The sequence below is a fragment of the Camelus ferus genome, chromosome 13 (genome assembly GCF_009834535.1).
Source record: "Camelus ferus isolate YT-003-E chromosome 13, BCGSAC_Cfer_1.0, whole genome shotgun sequence".
Classification (NCBI taxonomy): Eukaryota; Metazoa; Chordata; class Mammalia; order Artiodactyla; family Camelidae; genus Camelus; species Camelus ferus.
The window spans coordinates 65,055,480-65,081,802 of record NC_045708.1 but is presented as its reverse complement, the minus strand read 5'-3'; the positions used below and the strand labels follow the sequence as shown (position 1 = coordinate 65,081,802).

The 26,323-nt window shown below is 35.9% G+C and overlaps 1 protein-coding gene across 2 annotated transcripts in view; it reads right to left on the bottom strand.

The window, feature by feature from the left end:
* Nucleotides 1-820: 820 nt before the first annotated feature.
* SH3GLB1 (SH3 domain containing GRB2 like, endophilin B1) overlaps nucleotides 821-26,323 on the bottom strand; it is a 36,280-nt gene continuing 10,777 nt past the window's right edge. The window contains exons 3-9 of one of the 2 annotated variants that reach the window (XM_032494729.1): nucleotides 24,995-25,123; nucleotides 22,735-22,868; nucleotides 21,712-21,804; nucleotides 12,320-12,409; nucleotides 11,813-11,916; nucleotides 5,995-6,220; nucleotides 821-5,616 (exon numbers count right to left, since the gene is read on the bottom strand). In XM_032494729.1, the coding sequence (XP_032350620.1) occupies nucleotides 5,509-5,616; nucleotides 5,995-6,220; nucleotides 11,813-11,916; nucleotides 12,320-12,409; nucleotides 21,712-21,804; nucleotides 22,735-22,868; nucleotides 24,995-25,123 (884 nt within the window). In that variant the 3' untranslated portion in view covers nucleotides 821-5,508. The remainder of the gene's footprint in view (nucleotides 5,617-5,994; nucleotides 6,221-11,812; nucleotides 11,917-12,319; nucleotides 12,410-21,711; nucleotides 21,805-22,734; nucleotides 22,869-24,994; nucleotides 25,124-26,323) is intronic. The other variant, XM_032494730.1, reaches the window with a different exon arrangement.

Below are 26,323 nucleotides of genomic sequence, written 5' to 3'. Positions count from 1 at the left end.
GATTTTCTGGTACAGTAGGATGTACCAGGTCACGTCCACTTACTGCGACAGCTTGCAAGGAAGGTTTATCTGGCAGTGGCAGCGCTGTTTGCTGAGGCTGGAAACAGCGACTGCTCCAGCACACTTGGCTGGAAGTTCTAGTGAGTCACCGCCTACTGAGCACTTTGCCCGTAATTTGGCTGGTTTTTCAACCCTACAGAGTTTGTACTATTCTCATTCTAGAGATGAACAAACAGGCTCAAAAACGCTGACCAACAAAACGCTAGGAACCAAGTGGGAGGCCCAATGTTCTACCTCCCAAAGATTCCGCTTTCCCGATTATGTTCACGACCCCTGAAGCCGACAGTAAGCCCGCATCAAAGTCATCATGAGGTTCCAGTCTACTTGGGGTGGCTCTCCTACCATGTCAGCGAAAGTGAACAGGTGTTGGTGCTTCTAGGAGACGAATAAAGGCCGCGGGGAAAGCTAGTGCTGCAAATGCTCAGAAGTATCACACGACACACAGCGCAGAGGGTAGGACAGTAAATGATGTCATGTCGGGGTAACTTAAGACCGATCTTGGTTTTAATTTTGCTGGGTCTTTTATCTTCCTTGTCCTTTATTTCTAAACTGAAGGTTCTAACAACATTCAGTTGGGAGCCCTCCAAGAAGAAATAGTATTCTTTCTTATACCGTCGATAAAAGTGTAAACTGGTACGTTTTCTAAGGGGTAAAGCGGCAGGAACAACAGCTTTTTATAAACTGGCATAGTCTCCACTAGCAATTCTACTTCCAAGTATTCATCCTCAGGAAATATTCAGAACACAGATGTAACAACACATTGTTCTTTAAAGCAGTTTATTAGTGAAAAATTGGAAACAACCTAGAAACAGTAGTTTAATAAAATGTGGCACATACGATGAGATGCCATGCAGCCATTAAAAAAGATACAGAAATATGTTTGACATGGCAGGATAGTCATGGTACTGTCACGTGAAAAAAGTTACAGAACAGTATGTACAACTTGACCCCATTTTAAAAAACCTATAAATGCACAAAGAATCTGGAAGTCTATACACCTAAGTAACAGCAGTTCTCCCTCGATGGTGGAATTACAGGTGATTTTTATCTTTTAAACTGTATTTTTTTTTTACCCTTTTTATCAACACATCCATGCCTTGTATTATTAAAAAAGAAAACATTAGCAATTCTTAAAAAGTGTCCTCTGAAGTAGGGAGAGTGGAGCTTAGCAACCTGAGGCACAAGGATGTACATGCTAGTCTGGCACAGCTTAAACGGCTTGTCAGGGGGCTCTAATGTCAAACCGTCACTGTGCTGAGTGAAAGCGTGGCTGGTGGTGGTGCTCACCCTTCTGCAGACTAAGGGGGCCGTCCCTAGAACCGCCCACAGCAAGCAGGTGCTGGCATTCCACGCAGTGTTCCCCTCACTTACACTAAGCGTGCCTTGTACCTTTGCGCCCACGTGTGACGCAGGCCCAGCAAAGGCTCCTGCACACCTGCGAGCAGTGTCGCTGGTGACGGCAGAGGCAGGGAGCATTTCCCAAGTGATGTCAAACGGCAGGCCTGAGGTAAGTTACATTTCCTTTGTTCTGCTGAAGTGGGTCTCAAACTTGAGACTAACCATCACCTAAATGGCTTGTAAAGACAGAATGCTGGGTCCTACCCCCAGAGTTTGAGTCAGCAGATCTTGGATAAGGCTTAAGAATTGCATTTTTCTCTCTGACAAATCTTTATTGAGGACATACCATGTATTAGGTAGGTCTTGTACTAAGAGTTTGGAATTTAACTGTGATCACAAGAATTAGAGCCTCAATCTCAGGGAATGTACATTCTAGAGTGACCAATATATACTAAAAAAATTATTGAAAGTAATTATATGATCAGTGCTAGAACGCAGTAAAGATCAGAATTCAGTTTTTACGTTGAAATATTCTTAAAAATGTTACACAGAAGACCTAAGACTAATTCTATAGCCCTTTGAAAGGATAGTTAAGTACTTGAAAAGGTAGATAGTACTTGGAAATGCAAATCAGCATTTTTAACAGGCTCCTAAGTGATGCTGACATTGCCCGTCTTGGGGGTCTCACACTGAGAACACTGCCCTGCTGAGCAGGCTTCCCCATCAGGAGGATGCGGGAGAAATGGCAGTGTGCGGAGAACCTCCCCTCCCCCTGCTGAGTCTCACCGAGAGGTCAGAGCCACTTTGTCACCTGGAGGAAGGGCCGAGGCAAAGCCGGCTGTAGGTCAGACTGCAAAGTCATCTATCACTGTGGCTCCTCGCCCACACTCGAGATGCCACGTGCCAGGGCAATGTATTTCAGACTTCCAGGTGTTTGAGGACTAGGGAAGGGATTTTGGAGGAGTCCTGTCAGCACAGCAATGCAGATAAGCCGGGCCCCTCTGTCTCTGGGCAGACAGAGCTGCTGCCTCTTGCCCTGTGCGCCTTCACTGTCTCCAGTGTTTCAGAAATGTCCTCCCAACACCAGCTCCTCACTCACATCCTGTTCCTCTGTTCCAGCGGAGGACGACAGCAGACTACGAAGATGCATTCCAACCCACTGTGACCCTGGCCTCACGTTTCTTATTTCTCATGTTACCCAGAGTGAGGCACATCCCCATTTCTGGGACCTAATCTCCTACAGTATGTATTCTTCTGATTAGCACCATAAAAGACAACTTAACGCAAAGACCTTTTAGGTTAATTACTTTGAGGACAAATGTAGAGACAATCCAATCACTTTTTTCTGTTTGTAAAAGAGTCTACAATTATCTCCAGGTTTACTATTTCATTCCTATGTGCATACTTCAAGTTACTATACCTTTAGATTAAGCTCAGGGGCGCAGAGTTTATGTAAATAATTCTGAATTGCACCATGAATTAATAGGCTTCCCAAGCTTTTCTTCCATGCCTAAGAACCTATGGGCCTTTACCTGAGTAGAAATTAAGCCTATGACTTTATAAAATAAGTCCAAAATCAAAATAAAATAAACCCCAACCCCCCCCCAACAAACAAAACCTCATTAAAATAAAAAGCAATAAACATAAGAACGAGCCCACATATTGTGGTGGATTTGTGGCAGACAAAGGCAGATAAACCTTTGAACCCTAGCATTCTCGAAGACTACTGTACATCACTGGGTTACCATAATCAACATTCATTTGATAGAAAGCAGAAGGTTCTGATAAAAATATACACTGACTGATGAGGTTAAACCTAGATCTGGGTCTGATTTTAAAGAGGGTGAAGGATAGGACTGGTAAGTAGGACAGAGCATGGATATAAAAGAGGTATCTCTGGTACATGGTCTTACACAAGGCCTGCAGTCTGGATCGGTGTTAACCAGGGGAAACACACTTACAGGATGCTTCTACTCTGTGACAAGCCTTTCCCTAAAAATTACCTAACATACAACATAACATCTGCTATAAAAGCCTCACAGTAACCTTAAGGTGGCATAATTATTAATCCCATTTTACTAATAAGATAATGGCAGTTTATATGACGTCTTGAGTTGAAGCTCAAAGAGCCCAGTATGTGAGGAAGAGTGGATTTGAACCCAGGACAATTTCACTCCAACACCCACACTCTTTCCCTTTTGCTAAGCCTACTTTATAGTTGCTGTTAAAGTTGACCTGAATGTTTTGCACAATCTTTTAAAGCCTAAGTCTGGACTTACACAACTTAATACATGGTCCCCTAAGCTGGCTAGAGCTTCCTTCTGGGGAAAAAAGCTTCACTCAAGTGGTTCTCTACGTAACTAAGCAGCCTGAGCAGCTCTGAGGGCTAACAGTATGGACATTCATAGCGTGAGTCAAAGCGCCTCGTATAGCTGTTAAATTGCAGAGGCGTTTGTCTCCTAGCACAGAAGTAAAAGGGTAACAATTACTGTAAAAATGTAGATTGTAAATTATCAACCTGTTTACCAAGCTCTTACTAGGAACTCTTTCTTAAACACCATTTTAAAACATCCTTTTGTGTTAAGTATTCATTTTTTTAAAGTGCCAAAAAATACCATTTTGACACATTAACACTCCCTGAAGAAACGCACTACACCTTTACGCTTCCTGTACAAGCCAGACTGAGCTGCTTTAGTCGTCAGAGTGTGCTCCGCTCTTAGCTCCAGGCCCAGCACATCTTCTTCCTCTGTCTGGAAAGAACACTTCCTTTCCAAAGCATCTCCCACTCTTCAAAACTGAATTAGGTGACTCTCAAAGCTCCCAAACACAGTATCCTATATTTCTTCTATCATGACACTAATTCTGTTCAACGACCATCACTTACCCATTTTTCTGTATCCTCCACTAGTCTCTAAGGTCTGCAAGGGAAAGGACTGTGTGCATCCTGTTCAGGGGAGTATCACCAGTTGATCAGCATAGTGCCTGGCCCTCAACCAGTGTTTGATGAATGAATGGAAATGAGAGCTGAAATCCTGACACAGAAACAATCTGCTGATGGCAATGGTCCAAACAGCAATTCTCTGATTCCAAGTATGTCACTAATTATTGCATCAGTGTGTGTTTCATAACTACAGAGCCTGTTCAAGATAACCTAAATTCATTGACAAATTCTCAAAATTTTATTAGTAGGCTCAGAGTAACCAAAAGTGTATTATTTTCTTTGCGGTTTACTCTATAATGAACACAGTTGCACTAATCCATATTTCTATTATTTTTACAAGATTTGTTGTTCAATAAGAACAAATTCTCTTCACCCTACTGCAGTATCTTCTTAACAGATCCAATTCTGATTGTGCATTAAACTGTGCCAACTGAACAATCTTAAAAACTTGACTGTTTTAGTGAACTGAACTTGTCCCAGATAGTTCAGAATCTTAACTGCAAATATACTAGAGAAATATGGTAATACTTGTTGAGGACTGTTCTTAAATTTAAAAGAAACCAGTAGTGTTTAATGAAACAACCCCCTGCCCCTCCAACACACACCAAAACAACCCACTGAAATACAGTATTGAAATCATTCAATGTCTTTTGGAAAACAAGGTAAACATATAACTGCATTTCTGTTTATGGAAACATTTTGAAACATTATATTCTTCACAAAAGAGGTTTATATCCTCGAGTTCTTTTTAAACCAACAGTTAAAAACAAACTTTAACTTTATTCTTTGGCTATTAATTATACCTAATAAATGAGTCACTGATAATCAATTCACAATAAATTTATTTTACATAAAAGAAAAAGCTTGCCATTAATGAAAAATCCAGTAGAAAACAGTTCTCCTGTTTTAAGTTGGGGCTCAAAAGAAGAAGCTGCTTATTAGTGAAACCTCAGTAGAAAGAGAACTTTGTAAGAAAACATTCTTGGCATGAAAGCTCTAACATAAAGTCTGTAATGACATGTTTACCATGCAATTTTATTGGCAGAAAGGCCAGTTTCTGATGGCTGGTATTTTCTTTTCAGTCTCTTAAGACATGGAAGATACTTAAACCTGCTTTATTAAGAGTTAATTGTACATAAATACGGTGTGTCTTTTCATAGTCCACCTATTTAATTGAGCAATTCTAAGTAGGTAATTGGCACCCTGCCCTTCTGGTTTCCCCTTTCCCCCATTAGCCAGTCTGAATCCATTCCAACGACACTGAAAACAGTGATCACCTACAAAGTAAAATACTTCCAGTTATTAACTACGTTAAGAAATAAGTACACAGAAAACTAATCAGATTTAACTGGTTTGAATTATAAATTATTCACTATCTAAAGAATTTAAACATTATTATCAATTCGATGAAAGAAAGGATTTAATTAGAGATAGTTTTAGAAATCTTAGTTATTGAGCAGTTAAAAGCTCTAAATATTTCTGTGATGTCCTATTTTGTTAAAGATAAAAATTTATAAAATGTTAATATAACCATCTGCAATCTATAAAAACATTCATAATAAATTATTTCCAAATAATAAGGAATTTGCATTTTGTCATACTGGAAGGTAAGTTAATCTATGATAAAATTTTCTTTTTTTACCCACATTACTTACCTCATCTGCCAGAAGAGATAATTCACTACTGTTTGCAGCATCATAATCATACAGAACCCTGGCCTTCCTGCTGCCACTGCACTCCTTAAGGTCAATGAGGTTGGAAGGAGAGGTGACTAGGCCACTTGCTGAAGTTAAGGCAGAAGAACCAATCACATTTGATGAAGCAGACGGTGCAGGGGCCACAGAAGTCTGGTTGTTGTTACAATGATAATTAGATGGAAAACTGTTGAAAAGAAAATGGTCAATTATCTATTTCCAAGTGATTAAAGTTCCTGAATACCACCACTTGGTGGCAGTGTAAACCTTCTACCAACCTCCACTTCGGATAAAGATTTACAGACGTTACTATTTTAATGACAAAGTGTGCTGTCTAGTTTATCCCTCTTTGGCCAATTACACTAGAGAAAATGCAAGTGGTTTTCAAATATAAAATCCTTGAAAATTTGTTTCAAAGCCGTCTTTACAAGTATAAACTTAAAAAAAAATTTTTTTTAAAACACAATGGCTATTTTTTTCCAGAAAAAAATGAGTTTATCCTCATAACACTTCCAAAAAAGTTTTATTAATATGTTTTATTTTCCCTTTCTTTACAAATTGTTATATAAAAATACCAATAAAAAAACTTACTTAAATGTTAGATACTATCACAAGAGTAAAGTTTTCTCAAGTTAATTCTTTGAGAAATATTTAATAGCCAAACTCTTTCTCATAAAACTGATCCAATCACATTTTCCTGTTCATTCAAATGAGCATCACTACCACAAGCTGAAGACATAAAGATGAAACAATACCATTCCTTTATGGACATACAGACAAGTGAGAAGATGGACATTCAAATAATATGTTATGACTGATAATTAACATAATGAAGACTCAATGGGAGAACAGGGCAAAGTCACAAGCTCATTCTGTCTTCTATTTTTTAGGGGAAAAGTAAAAGCTTATTAGAGATTAGTGAAATTCCTATGACCAAGGTGCTTATGTATAAAGATAATCAGAATTTTCAGTTTCTTATAAGGCGAGTGTTTCTCTAATGCTAAATAGAAAACAGCATAAAATGGCTGGCCTATAATCATTCTAATCCAACCATTCCTAAGGTTGAGTATTTCCTATGAAAATTCATATTTAAATTTGAATACACCCATGAGGTAAAATGCCTGGTAGGACGGGTGAAATTCACACCCCTTGGTAAAATAGTTTCCTCCTTTATGACCACTGTGCCATCTGGAAACCAATCATCCAGCAGCACAGTTCGGTTTATCCTTAACCTCTTCCCTACACCTTCCATTCACCCCCTCATGCTTGTGTTTAACTCCCACACTCCTCTTATCATGGAGCCTAGAGATGGATGGTGTAGGAGTTGTATGTTCCTCACTGCCATTCTTACGCTCTTCTCCCCAACCAGTCCTACCCAATCTTTGAATTTCATGTTATTCAACCGTATATTAACTCTCATCTCTTGTTGCAATCATCTACAGATGTCTCATTCTTTCCCCTTTATTTCTAGACTTTAGCTCCTGGCTCACCGACAGTATATCTTAATTCTTGGTGATCTTAATATCCCTGTGGACGATTCTTCGAACATCTTGAGGGCCCGTCAGATCCCCGAACCCTTCTCTTCTGGTGATTCTGTGCCTGACTCTAGTTCACCCGCCCATTTCCAATGTCTCATCTAGACCAGATCAATTCCAAAAAACTATAACCCTTACAACAGTCGTAATCTCCAACATCCCACTCTCTGACCATCATCTTTTTTTCCCCAGTACTCTAATTTCAACAAGCCTATCCTGGATCTGTGGTCCTACCACAGACCTACCATCTATGGTCCTACCAACATGCCCTTCGTGTCCAAGGTTAATTACCATACTCACACCCTTTCGCATGCCTTTGTATCCTATGCCCTTCATTTCATACTACTCATTTGGTAAAAATCTGCCTAATTACCTACTCAGTATCCATGTATCTATTATGACAGGAAAAAAATACAAAACCATGTTTTCTGGTCTCATATTCAGGTAATGAGTAGGAACCTCAAGTGGGTCCACGGTGCTGCTCCACAATTGCACTACATTTCTCTAGTCCATCTGCTTTCCATTCTCCCGATGACTATTTCATACACTTTTTCATCCATCCTCAAAATTCCAGCAATTCTCCCCTAGCCTTTATAATCAGCTGATGAGTTGCTTCCTTTTTAACTGAGAGGAGAAAAAAACAATGAGGAAACTGGTTTTTCCATGCTTTTGGTCCTCTCTCCTCTTCCTACAGATGAACTGTCTATGCTCCTAAGGTTAATTTTTCTACCTGTGTACAGAATTTCCTCTCAAGGATAGCACATTATCAATTCTTCCCTTCCTTTCCAATATTACACACTCTCCGTTTACTGTACCGTTCTCGGCAGCTTACAAACGCGCTCTTATTTCTCCTGTCTTAGACAAGCACCCACGTGAGCCGGACCCCACTTCCTCCTCAGGCTGCCTGCTCTGCGTCCCTGTTCCTGTTTACACTAGAACTCCTTGAGTCTTATCTAAACTTACTGCCACAGTTCCTCCCCTTAAACAAGATTTTGCCCCTTCTATTCCACCAAAACTACTCTCAAGGTCAGCAATGACTTCAGTGTCCTAAATCCAGTGGTCCACTAAGAGTCCTCATTTCACTCGATCTATCCAGCGATCACACTGGATCACTCCGCTCACTCTGTTTATTCCAAGGCCACACACCTGGTTTACATCCTACAGCTCGCTGCCCACCCTCTCCCGCCCCCGTCAGCCGGCTCCTTAGCTGTGCCGCAGCACTTCAGTGCGCAGCCCGCGGTCCCCTTCTTTTCTCTACCTACACTTACTCTCTTGGTACTTTTATCGAGTCTCACAGATTTAAATATCCTTGATACGCTGATGACTCTCTAATTTGTATCTCTAATTCACCCTCCAATTCCGAGACTTATATATCCTAAAATTGGGTATCTCCACTTAGATGTTTCATATCGCAAACTAAACATGTCTAAAACTGGGGTCCTGGTATACCTGACGTGCCTCCCCAACCCCACTGGCTCTTCCTGCAGCATTCCTCATTTTAATTAACCCAAACTTCATTCTTTCAGTTGCTCAGGCCAAATACTTGCAGTAAATCTTGACACCTCTAAGCCTCATATACAGGAAGTCCATCAGGAAATCCTGCTGTTTTACCTTTAAAATACACCCAGGGTTTGACCGCTTCCAACACATCTACCACAGTCACCCTGATCTGAGCCACCGTCATCTCCTGACTGGGTTACTGACCAACTTAGTGCAACAGGCTCTGATCAGGTCTGTCAGCTTATACTCATGTGCTCCAACATCTAACCTCAACAGAGCAGCAAGAACGATCTTGTTAAAGGCTAAAATCAAATCAAGTCACTCCTCAGCTCAAAACCCTCCAGAGACTTCCTTATCTCTGAGTAAAGGCCAAATTCTAAACAGTGGCTTCCAAAGCCTGCATATCCTCGCTCCTTGTTTCCTTGATTAACCTGCAGCTAAGCCTTCCTCGCCGCTGCCTGAACACAGCAGCTGTGTTCCTGCTTCAGAGATTTTGCACTTGCTGTACCCAATCCTCATCTCTCCGATGTCTGTATGCCTTGCTTCCCCACATCTTCCAAACCTGTCTTCCCTGACTGCTGCAAACCTTTACTCCTAGCCAAGGTACCTTCTGGCTGTATTTTTCTCCAGAGCATTTATCACCTTCTAATATACTACGTAATTCACACTGATTTTCTACTCCTCTCTACTCCTCAATGTGAAGGCAGGGATTTTACCTATTTTATTTACAATATATTGGTACTTAGAATAGTGCATTCTAAAAAATTAAAAGTAAATGCTTCTCTGATAAATAAAAGGGTTCTAATGATAAAAAGAACTAATTTCTAATTCAAGTTTGACTCTAGAGTTAAGACATTTTCTAGCATCCCTTCCTCAGTGAACTCAGTTCCTCAGCAGTGATTAAATACATACATTTCTGATAAGGGGGAATAAAAGCTCTCTCTCCTCACATACGTGTGTAAATACACACACACATGATTTTTAAAGTCTCTAACCATGGAATTTTACTCTCAGATTTACTAGTGTAATTAGCTTTTGTTTAGCCACGGAGGTCTACCTACACCAGCAACTGCCACAGTTGCTTGATATGTTAATCCTTCCAATTATTTAAAAATGAAATATATTTACTAATCTTATGACTATTGCTTCTGTTTCCTTATCTGTATATGGATAATAACACCTACCTCAGTGCAGCAAAGACTAGATTCTGTTTGTATGGCTGAGCATATATGTATGTATGACCGAGCATTTGCGTGGATTTAAGCAGAATGCCAAGAATGCATGGTTCCAACAGCAACCCCTCTGCTGCATTCCTAGAGCATCAGGGCAAAGTGGACAGGAAGTACTAAGGCTTCTTGGGCTTAAAACACTTGCAATGATGTGGGGACAGAGTCGTGTTATGATTTAGATATTACTATCAGTAACAAAACTTCAAATACACAGAAGCGTAAACACTTCTGTAAATCCCATTAGGGTCACCGGCGGTGTTAGGCTACAACTCATTTTTAAGATCTAAAGTTGGTTTTGTGGATTTGCCTAATTTTGTTCTAGGTCTAGTTTTGAAAGATTAACGTGCAGAAAGAAACACCCAAGTGAGGAAACTTTTTTTCTTTGCCTTATTGAAGTAACTTCTTTTGACACAACACCTTCAAATGTTAAGTATCGCTCCCCTGCTCTAATGGTTCCCCACTACATAAATCTCAAACTCCTTACCATACTTACTTTAAAGGGCATTCATGACATATCCCTGCTTCGCTAGTCTAGCCTCATCCACTGTCCCATTCTTAACTTGAGCACTATTAGCCAACCAGAATGAACTACTGTCAGTTCCCTGAACTTGCCACTCTCTCTCCTTCCTCTGGCCCTTTCATATACATCTTTTCCCTCTGCCTGGAATATTCGTCCCTGCCCCTTTCTTCATCTAGATTATTCCTACTAAAGTAATTTTCATCTTTGAGTCTTTGCTAGACCTGCCTGAGTCACAGATAGGTATCTCTCATAGTACTCTGAGCTTATCTTTCTCCTTACCACATGGCCTGTCCAACCATGACCTGTTCTTCTACTCAGACTTTAAGTGTTGTGAGAGCAGAAATCACGTTTGTCCTGGATGTCACTGTATTCTCAATGTCACCTTACAACGTGAGCTCAACAAGGTAAGCAATTTTGCCTGTTCTATTTGCTGATATAATCCTAGAGCACAGAACAGTGCTTGGATATGACAGGTGTTCAGTAAATATTTGATGAAAGAATGATTGAGCTATGTGCTTTACATGCTGTCCTTTTACTTTAAAATATATTACCACACTCAAAGTAAAATCAAGCGGCTTGAGGTTTTACGGAATATTTTAAAATCTTTTCTTTTTAACAAGTGAGGAATAAATAAAAATTAGTTTATCCCTAAGGGCAACTAAATGTCGATGTAACTATATCTTCCTCAACTAACTGCAACGGTATTCAAGAGAAAAGTGTACCTCAAACACTTTTACGCTTTCTTTACATAGCACTAAAAAGTATTCACTTAAACTATCTCCTCATCCCTGTTAACATTCTTCTGTGCCCAAAGAGCTCAAAATGTTTTTGTTTCCTCAGAAGTGATAATCACTTTCTTTAAAAAAAAAATATGATTTTAAGCAAGCTAACAAAAGCCTTTCATTCCTCTAATCTTCACCTCCATTATTAGTTCATAAGAAAAAAGCCTGAACTTCTTCCCGTATTAGGAGTTTCATTTGCGAAAAGGAAATTACCACCTTCCCAGCTGTTTCTGCAGGTCTAGCATGTACTGGTAACACTGTGCGTAGTAGGTCATCTGGGCTTCCACAAAGTCGTTCAGACAGCGGAGGTGGTGGGCCTGTAAGGAAAGGGACAGTCACCTCTTAGCTCTATAATCTACTCACTAGTGGCAAACGTTATGGGAAGACAAAGCACAACCCTGTACTCAAGGCAAATCATCAGTATCCAGCATTCTACTACAAGGCTTTTTAAGATTAACCTTGGTTACAGTTTGTAGTAACAAACTGTTTAACAAAAACAAACAAAAAAACCTCACAACAAATGGATATGATGATGGTGGGAGAACTAGGCGATGAGGTGTGAACAAAAATTTAAAATATTTCTTCGTATATCTTGGAAAGTACCACCATTTAAGTATCTTTGATAAATGACTGAAAAGGAAGTTCGGTTTTCTCTCCCAGAATTTCCCTAGGACTATCAGTCTTTTGTTTCGAATGAATTTCCAATGAATGAACACTCACATGTGTGCTGCTGATCCCCTCGAGCAGAAGCCTGGTAATCTCTGCTTGACGATCAAATTCACTTTGAGTTATTCTTAATTCCTGTTCAGACTTAAATTGAAACACAGTTTTAGAATTTCAGTAGAGGACTTAGTCCATCTTATGAACATGCATTTAGACAGTTAAAAAATCTCCCAAACAAACCCCAAATAATAATCGGCAATTCCCTGATTCTGCTTTGTATCTAAACTGGTCCTTGGTTTCTAGATACTAGCTTTTCTATGTTACTGAATCTAGACAGAACTGATTACTCACTGATTCCTGACTTGACTCTATTAATGCCAAAGCTTAATGACATATGACAATGACAAAAAAGCCTAGGAAAACTACTATGGGACAGTTAATACATTTTCATACATTTTTTAGTAGAAATTTTGCTAAATTTTAACATTTTACAAAATCTTAAAAGATTATCGTTTACATATAAAACAGTATTTAAAAAAATTCTCAATTATTACTATAGTTAACTTTATTTTGGAGTTAAAAATAGCCTTCAATTTCAAATAAAAGAACTTCAGAATGACACTAGGATTTAAACTTTTGTGCTAAGTTATCCATATACTTGTCTCTAGGGACATGGTTCTCAGGTTCCTTCAAAGGATTTTTTTGTCCTATGTATATTTTTAATATGTTTTCTTTTCAACCTTTGCATAAACTACATCTTAAACAGAAATATTATCTATAAGATAAGCTAGGGTTTTTCTGCAAGTTGATCATGGCCTCATTCAATCAACGGTGTGCAGGTAAACTGGCTTTCCAGGGAGGAAAAAAGCTCTAATGTGCTGATTTTCATGGTATAAGTACTCCCACCAGAGCTGATTTCAAGCTACCATGGTGAAGTCACTGATCTTAGAGCTAGAAAAAGGTGTGTATAATAGCACACCACTACTAGCTTCAACCATCTGATACAGGTTTAGTGTGAGTACAAAACAATTCACTCAAAAAAAAAAAAATCAGTATGATCTAAAAATAGTAAATACTTGCAAAAAACACCTTCTCAAACTTTTAGCTAGAGTGACTGGTAGTGAGGAGGAAAAAATAGTATCTCAAAGGTCATTCAAAATAGTTGGCTTATCCCCCACTGCTAATTATTATTGGTGATAATATCATTATAATGATATTTTCTACTACCTCTCCAGGATCAGTTGCTTCCCCCTCTCATGCAAATAATTACAGTATTTTCAAGACTATAGTAAATATAGAAAAAGAGTCTAAATTTATTCCTTTCACACCCCTCTTGTTCTCCTTCACCGTTTGGTGGCAATAGTTAACCTAGAAGCAGTCAATAATGAAGCAGCAGCAAAAAAGAGAGAACCATTTGCTATAATCAGTCTCATCCCATTGGCTAAAGACCTGACAGAGAGGACCAAGAATGGACCACTAGACTGGATTTATAAAAATAAGCTTGAATTATTCAATAAGTCAAGAGTTAAAATTAAATTTACTTATTAACCAAAATTAGAATACATGGTGCTTTGATTATAGGGCTGAAGTTAGCTTCAGCTGGTAGCTAGTACGTAGCAGAAAAAAGTCCCAGGAGAATAAAAGAGTCAATGTTTTCCCTAAAAAAAGTGTTGAAGAAAACCAATCACTTAAGTGTTACATTTGCACTGTTTACTGTTCTGCTTGGTATAAAGGTTTTGACTGATAGAAGTAACCATAAGCAAACCAAAAATAAATGCACTTCAGAAATAACTGAGGCTAATTCCACGTAGGTTTGATTGTGAAGGTACAATCTGATTTAACGGCCTTTAGTAGAAATGGCAGGAAAGCCTACTAAATGAGTGTTTCTGTATAAGGCAAAAGCAAGTAACCCAGGTAGCAGATTAAAAGTGACCAGGAAGTTTGAGTCTGAAATGGAAATAATATTTTAAAGCTAAGAACGCTGAATAAAAAAATATAAAATGATCTCATTAAGGATAAGGAATCAGTCTTCTATGTTTGAGCAAAATTTAAACTACTTAATTGTGAACAAAGCACCATTTTACAAAGCCAAGGAAGTCATTCTTCTGTACAATCTAGACTTTATATTTAGGAAAGGTAAATGACAGGAGGGAAACCAATCTCATTTCTTGAACAAGTTTCAATGCATGTTTGGGGTGGTTGCACACAGTCTAACGCCCCAAACCATCTCTACTTCTGACGCATGTAATTGATCAATTAATCTGAGAGGCTGAGGTAGCTGAAATAAGGTTCAGCATACCCAACTTACTTAGGAAGAAAATAATTCTTACTAGAAAGACAGATAATAAGGGGAGAGAGAAGGACAATGAATTTAAAGAGTTTCTATTCTGTCCTCCAGAAGAGCTCATTCCTTGACTTGATTTTACAGCTAAGACATCGAGGTCTAGGGAGAAGACCTTCTACTGCTTGGGAATACTGTCGCTCAGCTAACTGATCTACAGTGTATGACAGCATATCTCGGGTTAGAGAAGCATGGAAAGTTCTTTTATGACATAACTTGGAAAAAAGGGCAAGAATTTGTTGGTTTGTTGTTACATGAGGACTAGGTAACCATAAGCCAGAAATTCTGTCAAGCTTCTGAGGCACTTTGCTATGACAATCTTGGTCAGTGTTACCTACATCTTCTAGGGGCTTAAATCTTAAAATATTCCAGAAATATGAAGTTTTAAAATTATACATTTTTAAATTATAAAAATGACAGAAGTGAGAAGTATAGAAGAAAAAAAAAACTCCCCAAACCCATTTTGATATATTTTAAGTTTTTTTCACATATACAAACATAATAATGTAAATATTAGTTCCATGAGTTTCTTTCCATTATATCAACTATTTTCCAAACTTGTAGAGACTGCAGAGTCAAATCAAGAAATTTTTTGGTGTACCTGTATGCTAACCAAAGCAGAGGAGACCCTGGTTTTCTTGATCAGCCTACACTCTCTCCTATGTTACTCTGCCCCCTTTTCATGCTAGAAGGCTCAGGAAGAAATCAGAGGCCAGTGTGTAATCACAACTAAGCTGATGAATGGATTCCACAAAGGAGGATGAGGGCATTAAAAACAAGAATCAAGAATCTCACACTGGCTGTACACCAGAAATTGACATACTGTAAACTGACTATACTTCATTAAAAAAAATAAAAAAAAAAAAAGAACCTCACATTGGATTTCCAAGTCATGGAATCCATAGCTCCATAAGCTATGCACGAAACAATACTGTGTATAGTCAGCAATCATACAAGGTCAGAAAATAGAAGTTAAAAGTTTGTAAAACTATTTAATAGTCAGGGGCCCAATTACCACCTGCCTTCAATCCCCAGCACTGGCCTCATCTCAAGGTCAGATTCTGGTAGGCCTGAACATGAGAAACAAATGAAAATGCTTCTGAAGACCTCAAACAGCACTTGAAACAAATCTGTACTAAAATCATAATTTTATTCCTTAAACTTGCTTGGTTATTTGCCTTCCCAGCCAAGAGAGTATTAGAAATGGGAGCACAGGCAGAGGGACTGGTAGTAGCAGGAATACGCACAGCTCCTAAAAGTAACAGACTGACACCGAGGGAGGAGACAATGTACTTCAAAAACAAAGAATGGATCCAATTGTCACACAGCACAATAATGGATATTCATAAAATGACCATAACTATAAATGGAATTAAATACATGTCATCCTGTATTTAACTTTTTACAAATATTTTCACTAAAATGACAGAAAAATTAGCTTTGGTGCTAGAGAGAACGAGCTTCCATCACCTAGAAAATTCATTTGTGTGACATGATACATTCAGTTCTCTGAAGATACAGGACATGGTGTGAACTACATTCTACATAATTATCATATGAATAAACTAAGTATTTAAAAGCTGTCTTCTGGCAAGGCTTTGTAAAGATCACCACTTATATAACATGTGTCCAGTCTTGATCAGGGTGCGTGCAAACCACACCTCTGCAGCACTGTTCTACTGGCCGCTTCGTGGAACTACTGCTAGCCAAACAGACCGGAGCTTTTCATCTTAATCTTCAGATTTTTATAAGATACGGTAACAAAGACTGACTGGCCCCATTGGTTGTTGCCCAATAAATATTTACTGAATGAAAAGACAATTAAGCTCTTGTTTCATAATTCTGTAGTTTAATAATTTACTTACTTTTGTCACTTCCTCTGCCCAAATCTAGCCAGCATTAAAAATTAGAGAAAAATATAGAGCATGAAAGAAAGTTGGAATTTAACATTTTCTACAACTTCGTATAGAAAAATGTGAGTATTTTAATTCAAATGGTATACTCCCCTTTTCTAGAATCACATTAACAGGTTAAATACAGTAATAACTAAATCATTAGAGCTTACTGTGCTGTGAAAGCACGCCTTCACATGTATCAATACTATTGAGTTTTGAATCTTACACTAATTCTATAAATTAGTTAAGTTTTCCAAAACTAGGAATAGTTAACCCCTCTTAGATCTAGTTTTCTCATCAGTAAAGTGAGAGGTTTAGATTAAGTGATTTCTAGTTTCTCATTTAGGCCCAACATTCTACAATTATAGGAAGTTAAAATAAAGCAAGGACAAATGGACACTGAATGTTGATACAGCCGTTTGGGAGGGAGGGCACAATAAACTTGAAATATTACGAGCTTAAAATTACCAGAGTTAAGTACATCTTACTGTAAGTAGATGACATTAAGTGGTAAAACAAATGCCTAATAAATGAAACAAAGTCTTGCTAATTGTTTAAGATATTTTTACCTAAGATGAAAAAAATGTATGATTTAAACACTGTTTACCAATTAACTGAAACAGCCTCACACTTTTCAATTATCTACATACAGATAGGACAATGAAAATAAACGAATGCATTCTCTTGCTATCTAAGGAAAGCCTTAATTTAGCCAGGGCTCCAATAATTATAGCAGTTAAAAAAAATGTATTTTACGTAGTCTGTACAGTAACTATTCCCATTACATAGTTCCCCCCCTCTTTTTAGTTCAGTACTTAAGAAATAAAAGCATTCAATTGATTCAACAAATAAGTACTGCCAATTATTTATTACTTAATACTGCAGATTCTGTGCTCCCTCTATGAAAGTAATACACCCAGGAGTATCACATCAAACACTGTATCTATAAATCTTTACTGGCTAACATTTATGAGTTCTGGGGCTATGTTCAGATTTTACTAATTTCTATTTTGTTAAAAAATTAAAAATTCCTAACATCTCAAAAATTTTCTCAAATCAAGCTCAATAATACACAAAGGATACTATAGAACAATTCTTATTCCCAATTCTTGCTCAAGGCTATCACTATTCTGTAACTTTGGTGAGTGAATTAGCACTGGATAGGCCTCAACACTACAAACTTACGTAAACCACTTGTCTTGGCCTGGAATTGCAGAAGAAATGAATTTGATCTTAAGTTTGGGTGAAAATTAAAGTAAACATTAAAGGTATTGAGAAACGAAGTAAATTTGTATATCTTATACATTTCTCTAAGTTAATTTTGATAATTTTCTTTGCCAAAAGTGAAAATATTAAGTGTCAGCTACACTAACATCTTTTATCCTGTAGAAAAGGCATTATATATTTATGTACAAATTCAGATTTTTACAATCTGAATTTGGCATAGCTGATATACTTGGCAATTAGAACACACAATTTCTTTTCTTCAAGTTCCAATATTACTTCAGCTAGTATTCTCTGTGTTTTTTGTTAGACTAATGAATGCATGGCTTCAATTACTTTAGACTTTTACATGCAGATAATAGCAAGAGAAGGCACTTTATTCAAGATGTAGAAAACACAATAGGCCAACAAACCTTCAGCCATTTTACATGCAGGAAGTTGAGCATGTAAGAGAAATTTACCATAATGTTATCTCCTTCAAGGCGAGCTGAGTTTAGTTGCTTAAGTGCATAGGTAAGAGACAAAGAACACATTATACCAATGAACACAGTGAAACAAGTTACTTCTGCACAATAAAGAACACACAAACTAGTATTAAAAGAGCTGATAAAATGGTTTTCTACTTAAAAAAAAAAATCCAACTATGGTATTTCATGTAGTGGTGCCTATTCCATTTTTTCAAAAGTTTCAAATTTTCAAAGATAAAAAACACGGTTGATGCTTGATTTTAAATTAGAATCATTTAGGGAAACTGCATCACTTTAAAAACTGCCATGGTTATCTAAATTTTCATTCAAATTTTCACCTATGGAAGCCCTTCAGCCTACCCAAAATTTCCCTATTTAAAAATCACTTCTATTTTATTAATGTATGATGCTTTCAACCATATTGTCTTTCAGTCCGCCTCAGCCAGATCTTGGCATACCCTGAAGAAACATGAAAGGCGTGTCAATTCTTGTATTTTTAACAAACTTTAAATTCTAATATGTGTACGTTAAAGTTCACTCAGTTTACAGATTAAAGACATAGCTACTGTGGAAATGCTTAATTAATTGGGCAGAGGGACACATTTGTTATGCTACCTGAAGATGTATTTTCCATCATGTTTGGATACCCAAAAGTAATAGAGGTCTAAGCCTCTCAATATCAGAGAGCTTTGAAATCAGATGATTTTTCTTCTTCCCATTAACAATACTCCAAAATAATTTTTTAAAAGTTTACATAAGATTAAGACAAGTTTAACAAATGTCAATGCCTTAAAATTTAAATGCAGAAGCTATATTTGTTTTTGCTTCTCTGATGGGAGTTTTATACTATTTTCAAAACTGTACTTTTGTTCACTGTAAAATATTCAAGTAGGTTTTCTCTTTTCTGCTCAATTGTTACGTTTTTGAGAAATGGCTTGGATGTTGCTTTACCATTCTTCAACATGCTGCCTAATAAAACAAATTAGTCAAGTAGAATATTGAATACAGGAATAATATTTTACTGATAGGGCTAATCACCAAAAGATTCGATCTACTATACTAGATTGTAAACCGAGGGCAGGAGAGATTTTGCATTACTTATATATGAACTCCTCCTCAGCAAAGCACCTTGTAAAAACTTAGCGTTCAGTAAATCTAGAATTTAAAAACAGGTCACAGGAAACTAGTAAATGAATTTTTTTTAAATGCTAATATGCACAGGTTCCAAACCTTACTTGCATAGGAATAACTAGTCATAAAACAATCTGAGAAAATTTATAAAGAAGTGAAATCAAAGAAGTCTGAGGTTTGAGTAACCTCTTCAGCTGCCAACTAGAAGCAGGGAATGTGTCAAAAAGAAAAAAAAGCAAACACAAACTCCAAGTGTTTCCAATTCTTCTGTATTCAAGTAAATGGAAGAGAAATACAGAAAAAAGGGAAAAAAAAATCACAAAATATAGGCATGCCTCAAGGCTTTATGTAACAACAAATTAAGAGGATTTTTCCTTTCCAAAGTATTTCAGACTTACTGCTATAAAGTTTGAAGAAAAACAAGCTTATTTTCTAGAGGGAAGGAACACAACTAAAATCAGAAAATGTGAATTTTTGTCTGGACTAACATTATTAAATATTTGGTAATAGTTCAATTTTGTTTTATGCAATCTATACATTCTAGAAAAGCTGTGTATAAATAAAATTGTTGAAAAAAGTCACTTGTATAATCTTTCATTTTTATTTTAAATGTAAATTCTCATGGAAAAAATTCTGTCCTCAACAATACATGGCACAGAAGAACTGTCAAGATCTTTTCTATATATATCAAAATTTGTCTACTATGATGTTTGGTTCTTACACATTTTAATAGCAGTGGTAAAATAATTTAGCATAATAGTAAGACCTTGTATAGTATTAAATCTATAAACTTTCTGGCACTTTTACAAGTGAAAAAGCAGACCACCATTATTCTGTAACTGCTCGTTAAAGGAAGTGTTGCACTGACACTTGACAGTAGGTATTCTTTTTCCACAATCACTGGGCGTATGGTAAGCATTTCAAATAAAGAGACTCTGGTCTAGTTCAAATATTTATTTCCAGATGATCCTCATATAACATTTTTCCTGATTATGAAATTAGTATCTTAAAAACCAATTCTTATTTTACTATATAAGTTTATTATTAGCAACTTAGAAATTTATATCCTAATTTAGTCTCTTGCACCTACAATGTTCATTTTAAAGTTCTGATTCTGCAAAAAGCCTGTTTAGGGAAGTTGGGCTGTTCTTTATGATGATGTCATGATAAATTCTGAGGTGAATTAGCCAGAGATTTTGAAATTGATGTCTTGTTAAGATGGCTCTTCTTTAGCAATAGCTAATACAGAATCTCCAAAAGGGGAACTGTCTAGAAGAAAATAACTTATTCTGCTTATATAAGGTGTTGGGGTATTTCAAAAGACATCACTGTCCAATACCAAGTTACCAGTTTTAAATTTCCACTCTAAACCAAGTCTCAACCTTTTCTTTCCCAAGACAAGAGAGCCACAATAGACTTCTACCAACACTGTGGTGATGTGCTCCTAAAGCAATGATTCTTGATGGTAATAGTGGTAGTGAGTTGGGAACAGAAGGCAGTGGGAATGTCATGTCTCTTAACAAAACATATCCCTTAGCTCAAATTAAGAATGAACTTGTTGGCTTCCTCTAATAAATTCAGACTTATTTATATTGTACTGCCTTAGAGGTGTTCCAATTCAAGTCTGATTAATCTCTTCTAACTATGAAAAAGAGACATAAACAGTATAAATATTACATTAAACAAGCTTATAAAAATCTTTAAAGTTATAATATATGTGTGTGTATATATACATATACACATATATGTGTGTGTATGTATATATATATTTTTATATATATATATATATAAATCATTGAATTACTATACTTACTATATACCCATTCAGTTTTAAAAAACTATTCCTAGGTTGATTTTAGGAAAAATATAACAACTTATTTATCCAAATGGATTTCCTCCCTTTCGAAACAGCCACTTGAGACTCCATGCTGCCACTGTCTGAATGGTTTGGAACTATTCTTGGTGACAGTTCCTTTAGTCAGTTTGAGTCATATGTGGAAAGAGAGTCATCTAATTTTGAAGCTACATACAAGCATTCTGAAACAATTCATTTTCACCTTAATTACTACTTGTTTTTCTATTTCAAATATAATAAATCTTTCTCCAAAAGACTTACTTGCCATCATCATTATTATTTAAAAAGCATTACACAGCTTTAGGAGCTCTTGTAATTTTTTTTTAGCAACAGGTATATCACTGAAAGACTATTGCCTCTTGATATGACTACTTTGCACTGAACAAGTTCTAATCATTAAGTTTGTTTAAAAACACAAAAACAGTACACTAAAGTCATATTATAGTCTTAATGACAGACTGTAGTTTGCATAAAATCTTTTATAAGTTTTAAAGTTATTAACCTAAAATGGTTTTCTAGTAAAAAACACTACTTACTGAAGCTCTTGTTTCTGCAGCTTTTGCCTTTTTTAGTCTGGTTTTTGCAGCATCCAAATCCAGTCTCTTATTTTGTAATAGTTTTCTTTCTTTCTATAAATATAGGAAAGAAAAATAAAAGTCTAATGACACTAAAATCCAGGAGGAACAAGTACATTTAAAGTATTATTTCAAATGAATCATCTGATAAGCAAAGACCTATGACTACAGATGGCTATAAAGTGGCCATTCAGGTTTCCTGACTCCTTTTTCTCACTATTTCCAATTTTAAAATGACAGACATTCTAGATATCTGGTAGAAACAAAGGAATATTACTTTTAATATTTTGTGATTTTTGCCCCCAGGGCACATCTGGTAATTATCTTCTTGACTGTCACAACCAGGGGGAGGGATGTTACTGGCATTTACTGGGTAGAAGCCAGGGATGCTGCTAACCATCCTACGATGCAGTATAGCTTCTAGAGCAAAGAATTATTCAGCCTACAATGTTAGTGGTGCTCAGGTGCAGGAGCTGTTTCAGTCTGTTACAGACAAGCTAGAAAGTGCCTTTGGTGAAAGAGGCAGGGGCCCCAGGGCAAAGCTCCTTTATAACAGGTAAGTTTAAAAGAATTCCCTGTTTGCTTTATTAACTGTTAGATTTCACATATCAAATTTCATCCTGTTGACAATCTAGTATTTTTTCAATCATATTTTATCTTTGTGGTTTTTCCTTTATCTCAGGCCAACTACTTTTCATTCAGAGACAAATTCACTGTAAACATATTTAGTTTCTACAGTGTTTTGTAATAGGAAATCTGCAAATTAAATTTGAAGTAGTATTCACAATAAAGAGCAGTCTTGGCAAAAATCTTAGGAAAAATATATCCACCTAAATCTCCTCTCCATCACTTAAAAAACAAACTACACTGGAAAGAAAGCCTAATACATCTACAAAGTCATTAACAAGAGGGCAGATTATTCATTAAAAACTATAAATATGTATCTAAATTATTTTAGTAAAAAATGAACCTTTTCCAACTCACAGCAATTGTTTTGTAATCTCCTTCTATAAAGTTTCTTAAAGGAGTGAGGAAATTTAAGGCTGATGTTTGTATCAGCTCTCTGTCTGCAGTTCCAATTCGTTTTTGTGTTTCTCCACATTTAATAAGGGCATTACCTGCAAAGGAAAAAAGTTTTTTTTTTTTTTTTTTAACCATTATCTGGTAATGTCAGAATATAAAATCATGTTAAGATAAATTAGCAATTTGATCTACTTTAAAGTTAGCTGTTACTTGTTTACTTAAGTAAAAGTCAAATAAAATTAACTGTAGTTAAGGTAGTTTTACTTCGAAAGTAAACTTAAGATTATAAATATCTAAATGAAAATGACAAAGATGAAATCCTTATCATAGTTAATTGTACCAATTCTACCAATGGGGCAAAAGAGGACAGATATACTAAAAAATATTTATGGTCACAGCTCAAATAGCATGGGTATGTTCTGTAAGAGTATAATGCTTAAAATATGTTAGTAAATAGATGAAATCAAAAATTTTTCTGTTTCTATATTTATGCACTTATCTCAAGTGTCTATAAATAGTATATATTTGCATCTTAAGTTAAAAACAATCCATGTTTTATAGCACATATACCCTAACATTTGAATAGGACAAGTTCAGTGGAAAACAGACTAAAAGAAAGAGAACCAACCACATGACTGTTTCTCCATCTAGTTCTACCTTTAATAGTCTCTAGTTCTGTGGATCTTAATGCCTCCATGTTAGACTGAGATTAGAGCTGACTGCTAAGGGAGGTAGTAATATAACGTAATAGTTAAGAGCTCAATTTCTGGATACAGATCTACATTTGAATTACTAGCTGTGTGATCATGGATGAATTACATAACCTCTCTAAGACTCAGTTTCCTTGTCTTTACAAAGATATCAGAATTTACATTACAAGTAGGATTTAAGTGAGGATTTACTGAATAAATCTATTTATTATACAGTACTTAGCCCAATGCCTGAAATACTCAATTGTTAGCTATTATCAGTTACTAATAAATAGATTCACAGAGCTCAATTCCAATAATCAGGGTACATTCAATGGAATTATCAGATGTGCAAACAGATTAAGCAGACTAAAAAGGAAAAAACTTAGAAGCAAATGTTCATGCTCTACTTGGCCTTCGGCTTGGGTCTCTGTGACACCAGCATCTGAGTCTGATACAAGCAGCTGATAACAAGTCTGTTAAATGTATTAGGTTTTTCTAAAATTGATAGATAAAATCTAGAAATAAAACTATAGAAATTTTAAGCATTTTCAGACTTCTGAAAGAATTACATTTTGAAGAACACAATGTAAGATTCAAAGTTACACATCTATACGTAGCCAGTCAAGGAATTAATGGCATTCATTACACAATACTTAGGTTAATTCCTTTTGACATAAAGACTACTAAAACCTAAAGTTCATTTAGTCTCAGAATTTTTGAGCTCTTTCATAAATCAGGACTGTATGTGTAGAAAATCATTTAATTTACCTATCATTTCAAATCCAAATAAGGACCAATCTCCCATGGAAGTCTTAATAAGAAGAATTATTTTAGTCATGAACAAAAGGAAAAAGAAGCCATATAAATATGAAATAGCCTTATGTTCTGAGAAAATTAGATTTGAGGGATAATGATGTATAACTGAGCTTCAGAGTTATCCATTTAAAGAGTCACTATAGTAACTAGCAAAGCTAGCATAACTGTAAAATATGATTATAGAAAATTTAAACTATGAGGAAAATAGAAATAAAATGTCACCCAAACATCCAGAGATAACTACTGTTAACATTTTTGTGGTACTTTTATTAGTTATGTAATGAAAGCGCTAGTGATTTGTTCAAACACTTAGTATGTGCCAGGTGTTTTATTACAGAAATAAGTAAGTCCTCAAGAAAGCTTAAAAAAACAACAACAAAAACCAGAGGAGACATATATCAACAAATTGCAATATATCATAAGTACAACAGAGGTGCTGCAGGATTCAATGGAAATACAAGTGAAGAATTTGACTTTTTAGACCTAAAAGATAATGTACATTCTCAGAATAACGTATCTTAAATACATTAAATATTCAATTGTACTTATTTAGTGATCACCTATAGTGCTCACTTTATCCAAAATTTTAACATGAAAATTTTGATTTTGTAAATTGATCTTCCTAATATTAGGTAAATGTTAAGGATACCTTTACTTGTGGATTTTTACTACTGACAGCCATCTCTTAGCAGACCTTTTTGCCTTTCACTTACCATAAGCTGTTCCTGGGCCAAACTCAGTCCCTGCATCAATCATATATTGTCCCAAAAGTTCCGGGTTGTTTATACGACTTGGAGCTTTTCTATCCAGTTTCTCATAAACAAATTCTTCTATCCTGGCATCTAGGAGGAATGTTTCAAATTACCAATGATTTTAAAAAGCAAAACTATTTAAAAGATTGTTTTGTTCTATTAGCCATTTATCACCTTATGAAATAAATATGAAATTAGCATGCTTTTTAGTACATATCTTAATATATAATTTTTTTCATTTGTATGTTAGAGTAGTATATAGCTCTAAGAAATTTGTATTTTAGAAATCTGATAAAATATTTTGGCACAAAAATATTTTAAAATATAGTAAAACTATTATGAGTATTTTATAGGATTTTAAGTTCCAGAAAAGGATTGGTATTCATTTACTATCTAGTGAATTTGCCTCTGCCCCATTCATATAGTGTCTAACTTTTAATGTATGTTCACAATTTTAAAATCAGGGATTTCCAGCTATAAAAATATGCCTATAAGGCACCTAAAGAACCAAAAGACTCACATACTTTTGATGCTATTATTGTGCTTTTGTTTGCTCACATACTCAGTTCTCCCTCCTAGGGACTAAATATTGGGAGTTTAAGGAAATGAACAATCCAGGCTTGGAATAGTCTACAGAGATTAGCAATATGATCCCTTGGCTTAATTTTATTTAATTAAGCTTCAAGTATATAAATATCTGAGCATGTAGTCACTTAAAAAATTTCACCATTAAAAATAAGTTTAAAATACAAAAAGTTAAAAGCAGTAATAGAAATTAGCATAAATGGGAAGGAAAAAACATTGGTAAAATCCAAATAAACACTTGGTTACAATAATATTTAAGAAATTTACATTTACATTGCTGCCTAACAATAAGGTATTTCAGAGACAAATGAGAAAAAAGTCAACGTTACCAGAAATGATGATTAAACATACACATAAATTAAAATTACAATCCAAAAAGAAGTAAGTTATACAGGTTCCTTCTAAGCACCTTACAGAATTCCTCCACAAGAGAAAGTCTCACATAATGTATTGCAAATATCAAAAAGAAGCTGAGCCACTAACAGAAACACTCCAGGTATCGGCAAAAGTGTTAATTATAATACATAAAATAGGCTGTTGGAACAATACTTGCTTTTGTGGTAAACTCTGCTGCAGCATCAGAAGAGTTTTTAAGGAGGAATTTAAAAAACTTTTATATTAGTAAAAACCAAAATGAATCAGTTAAAAACATAACCACTCAGAAGATGTTAACTAGATTTAAGAATTTCATTTTCTGATTGTGAG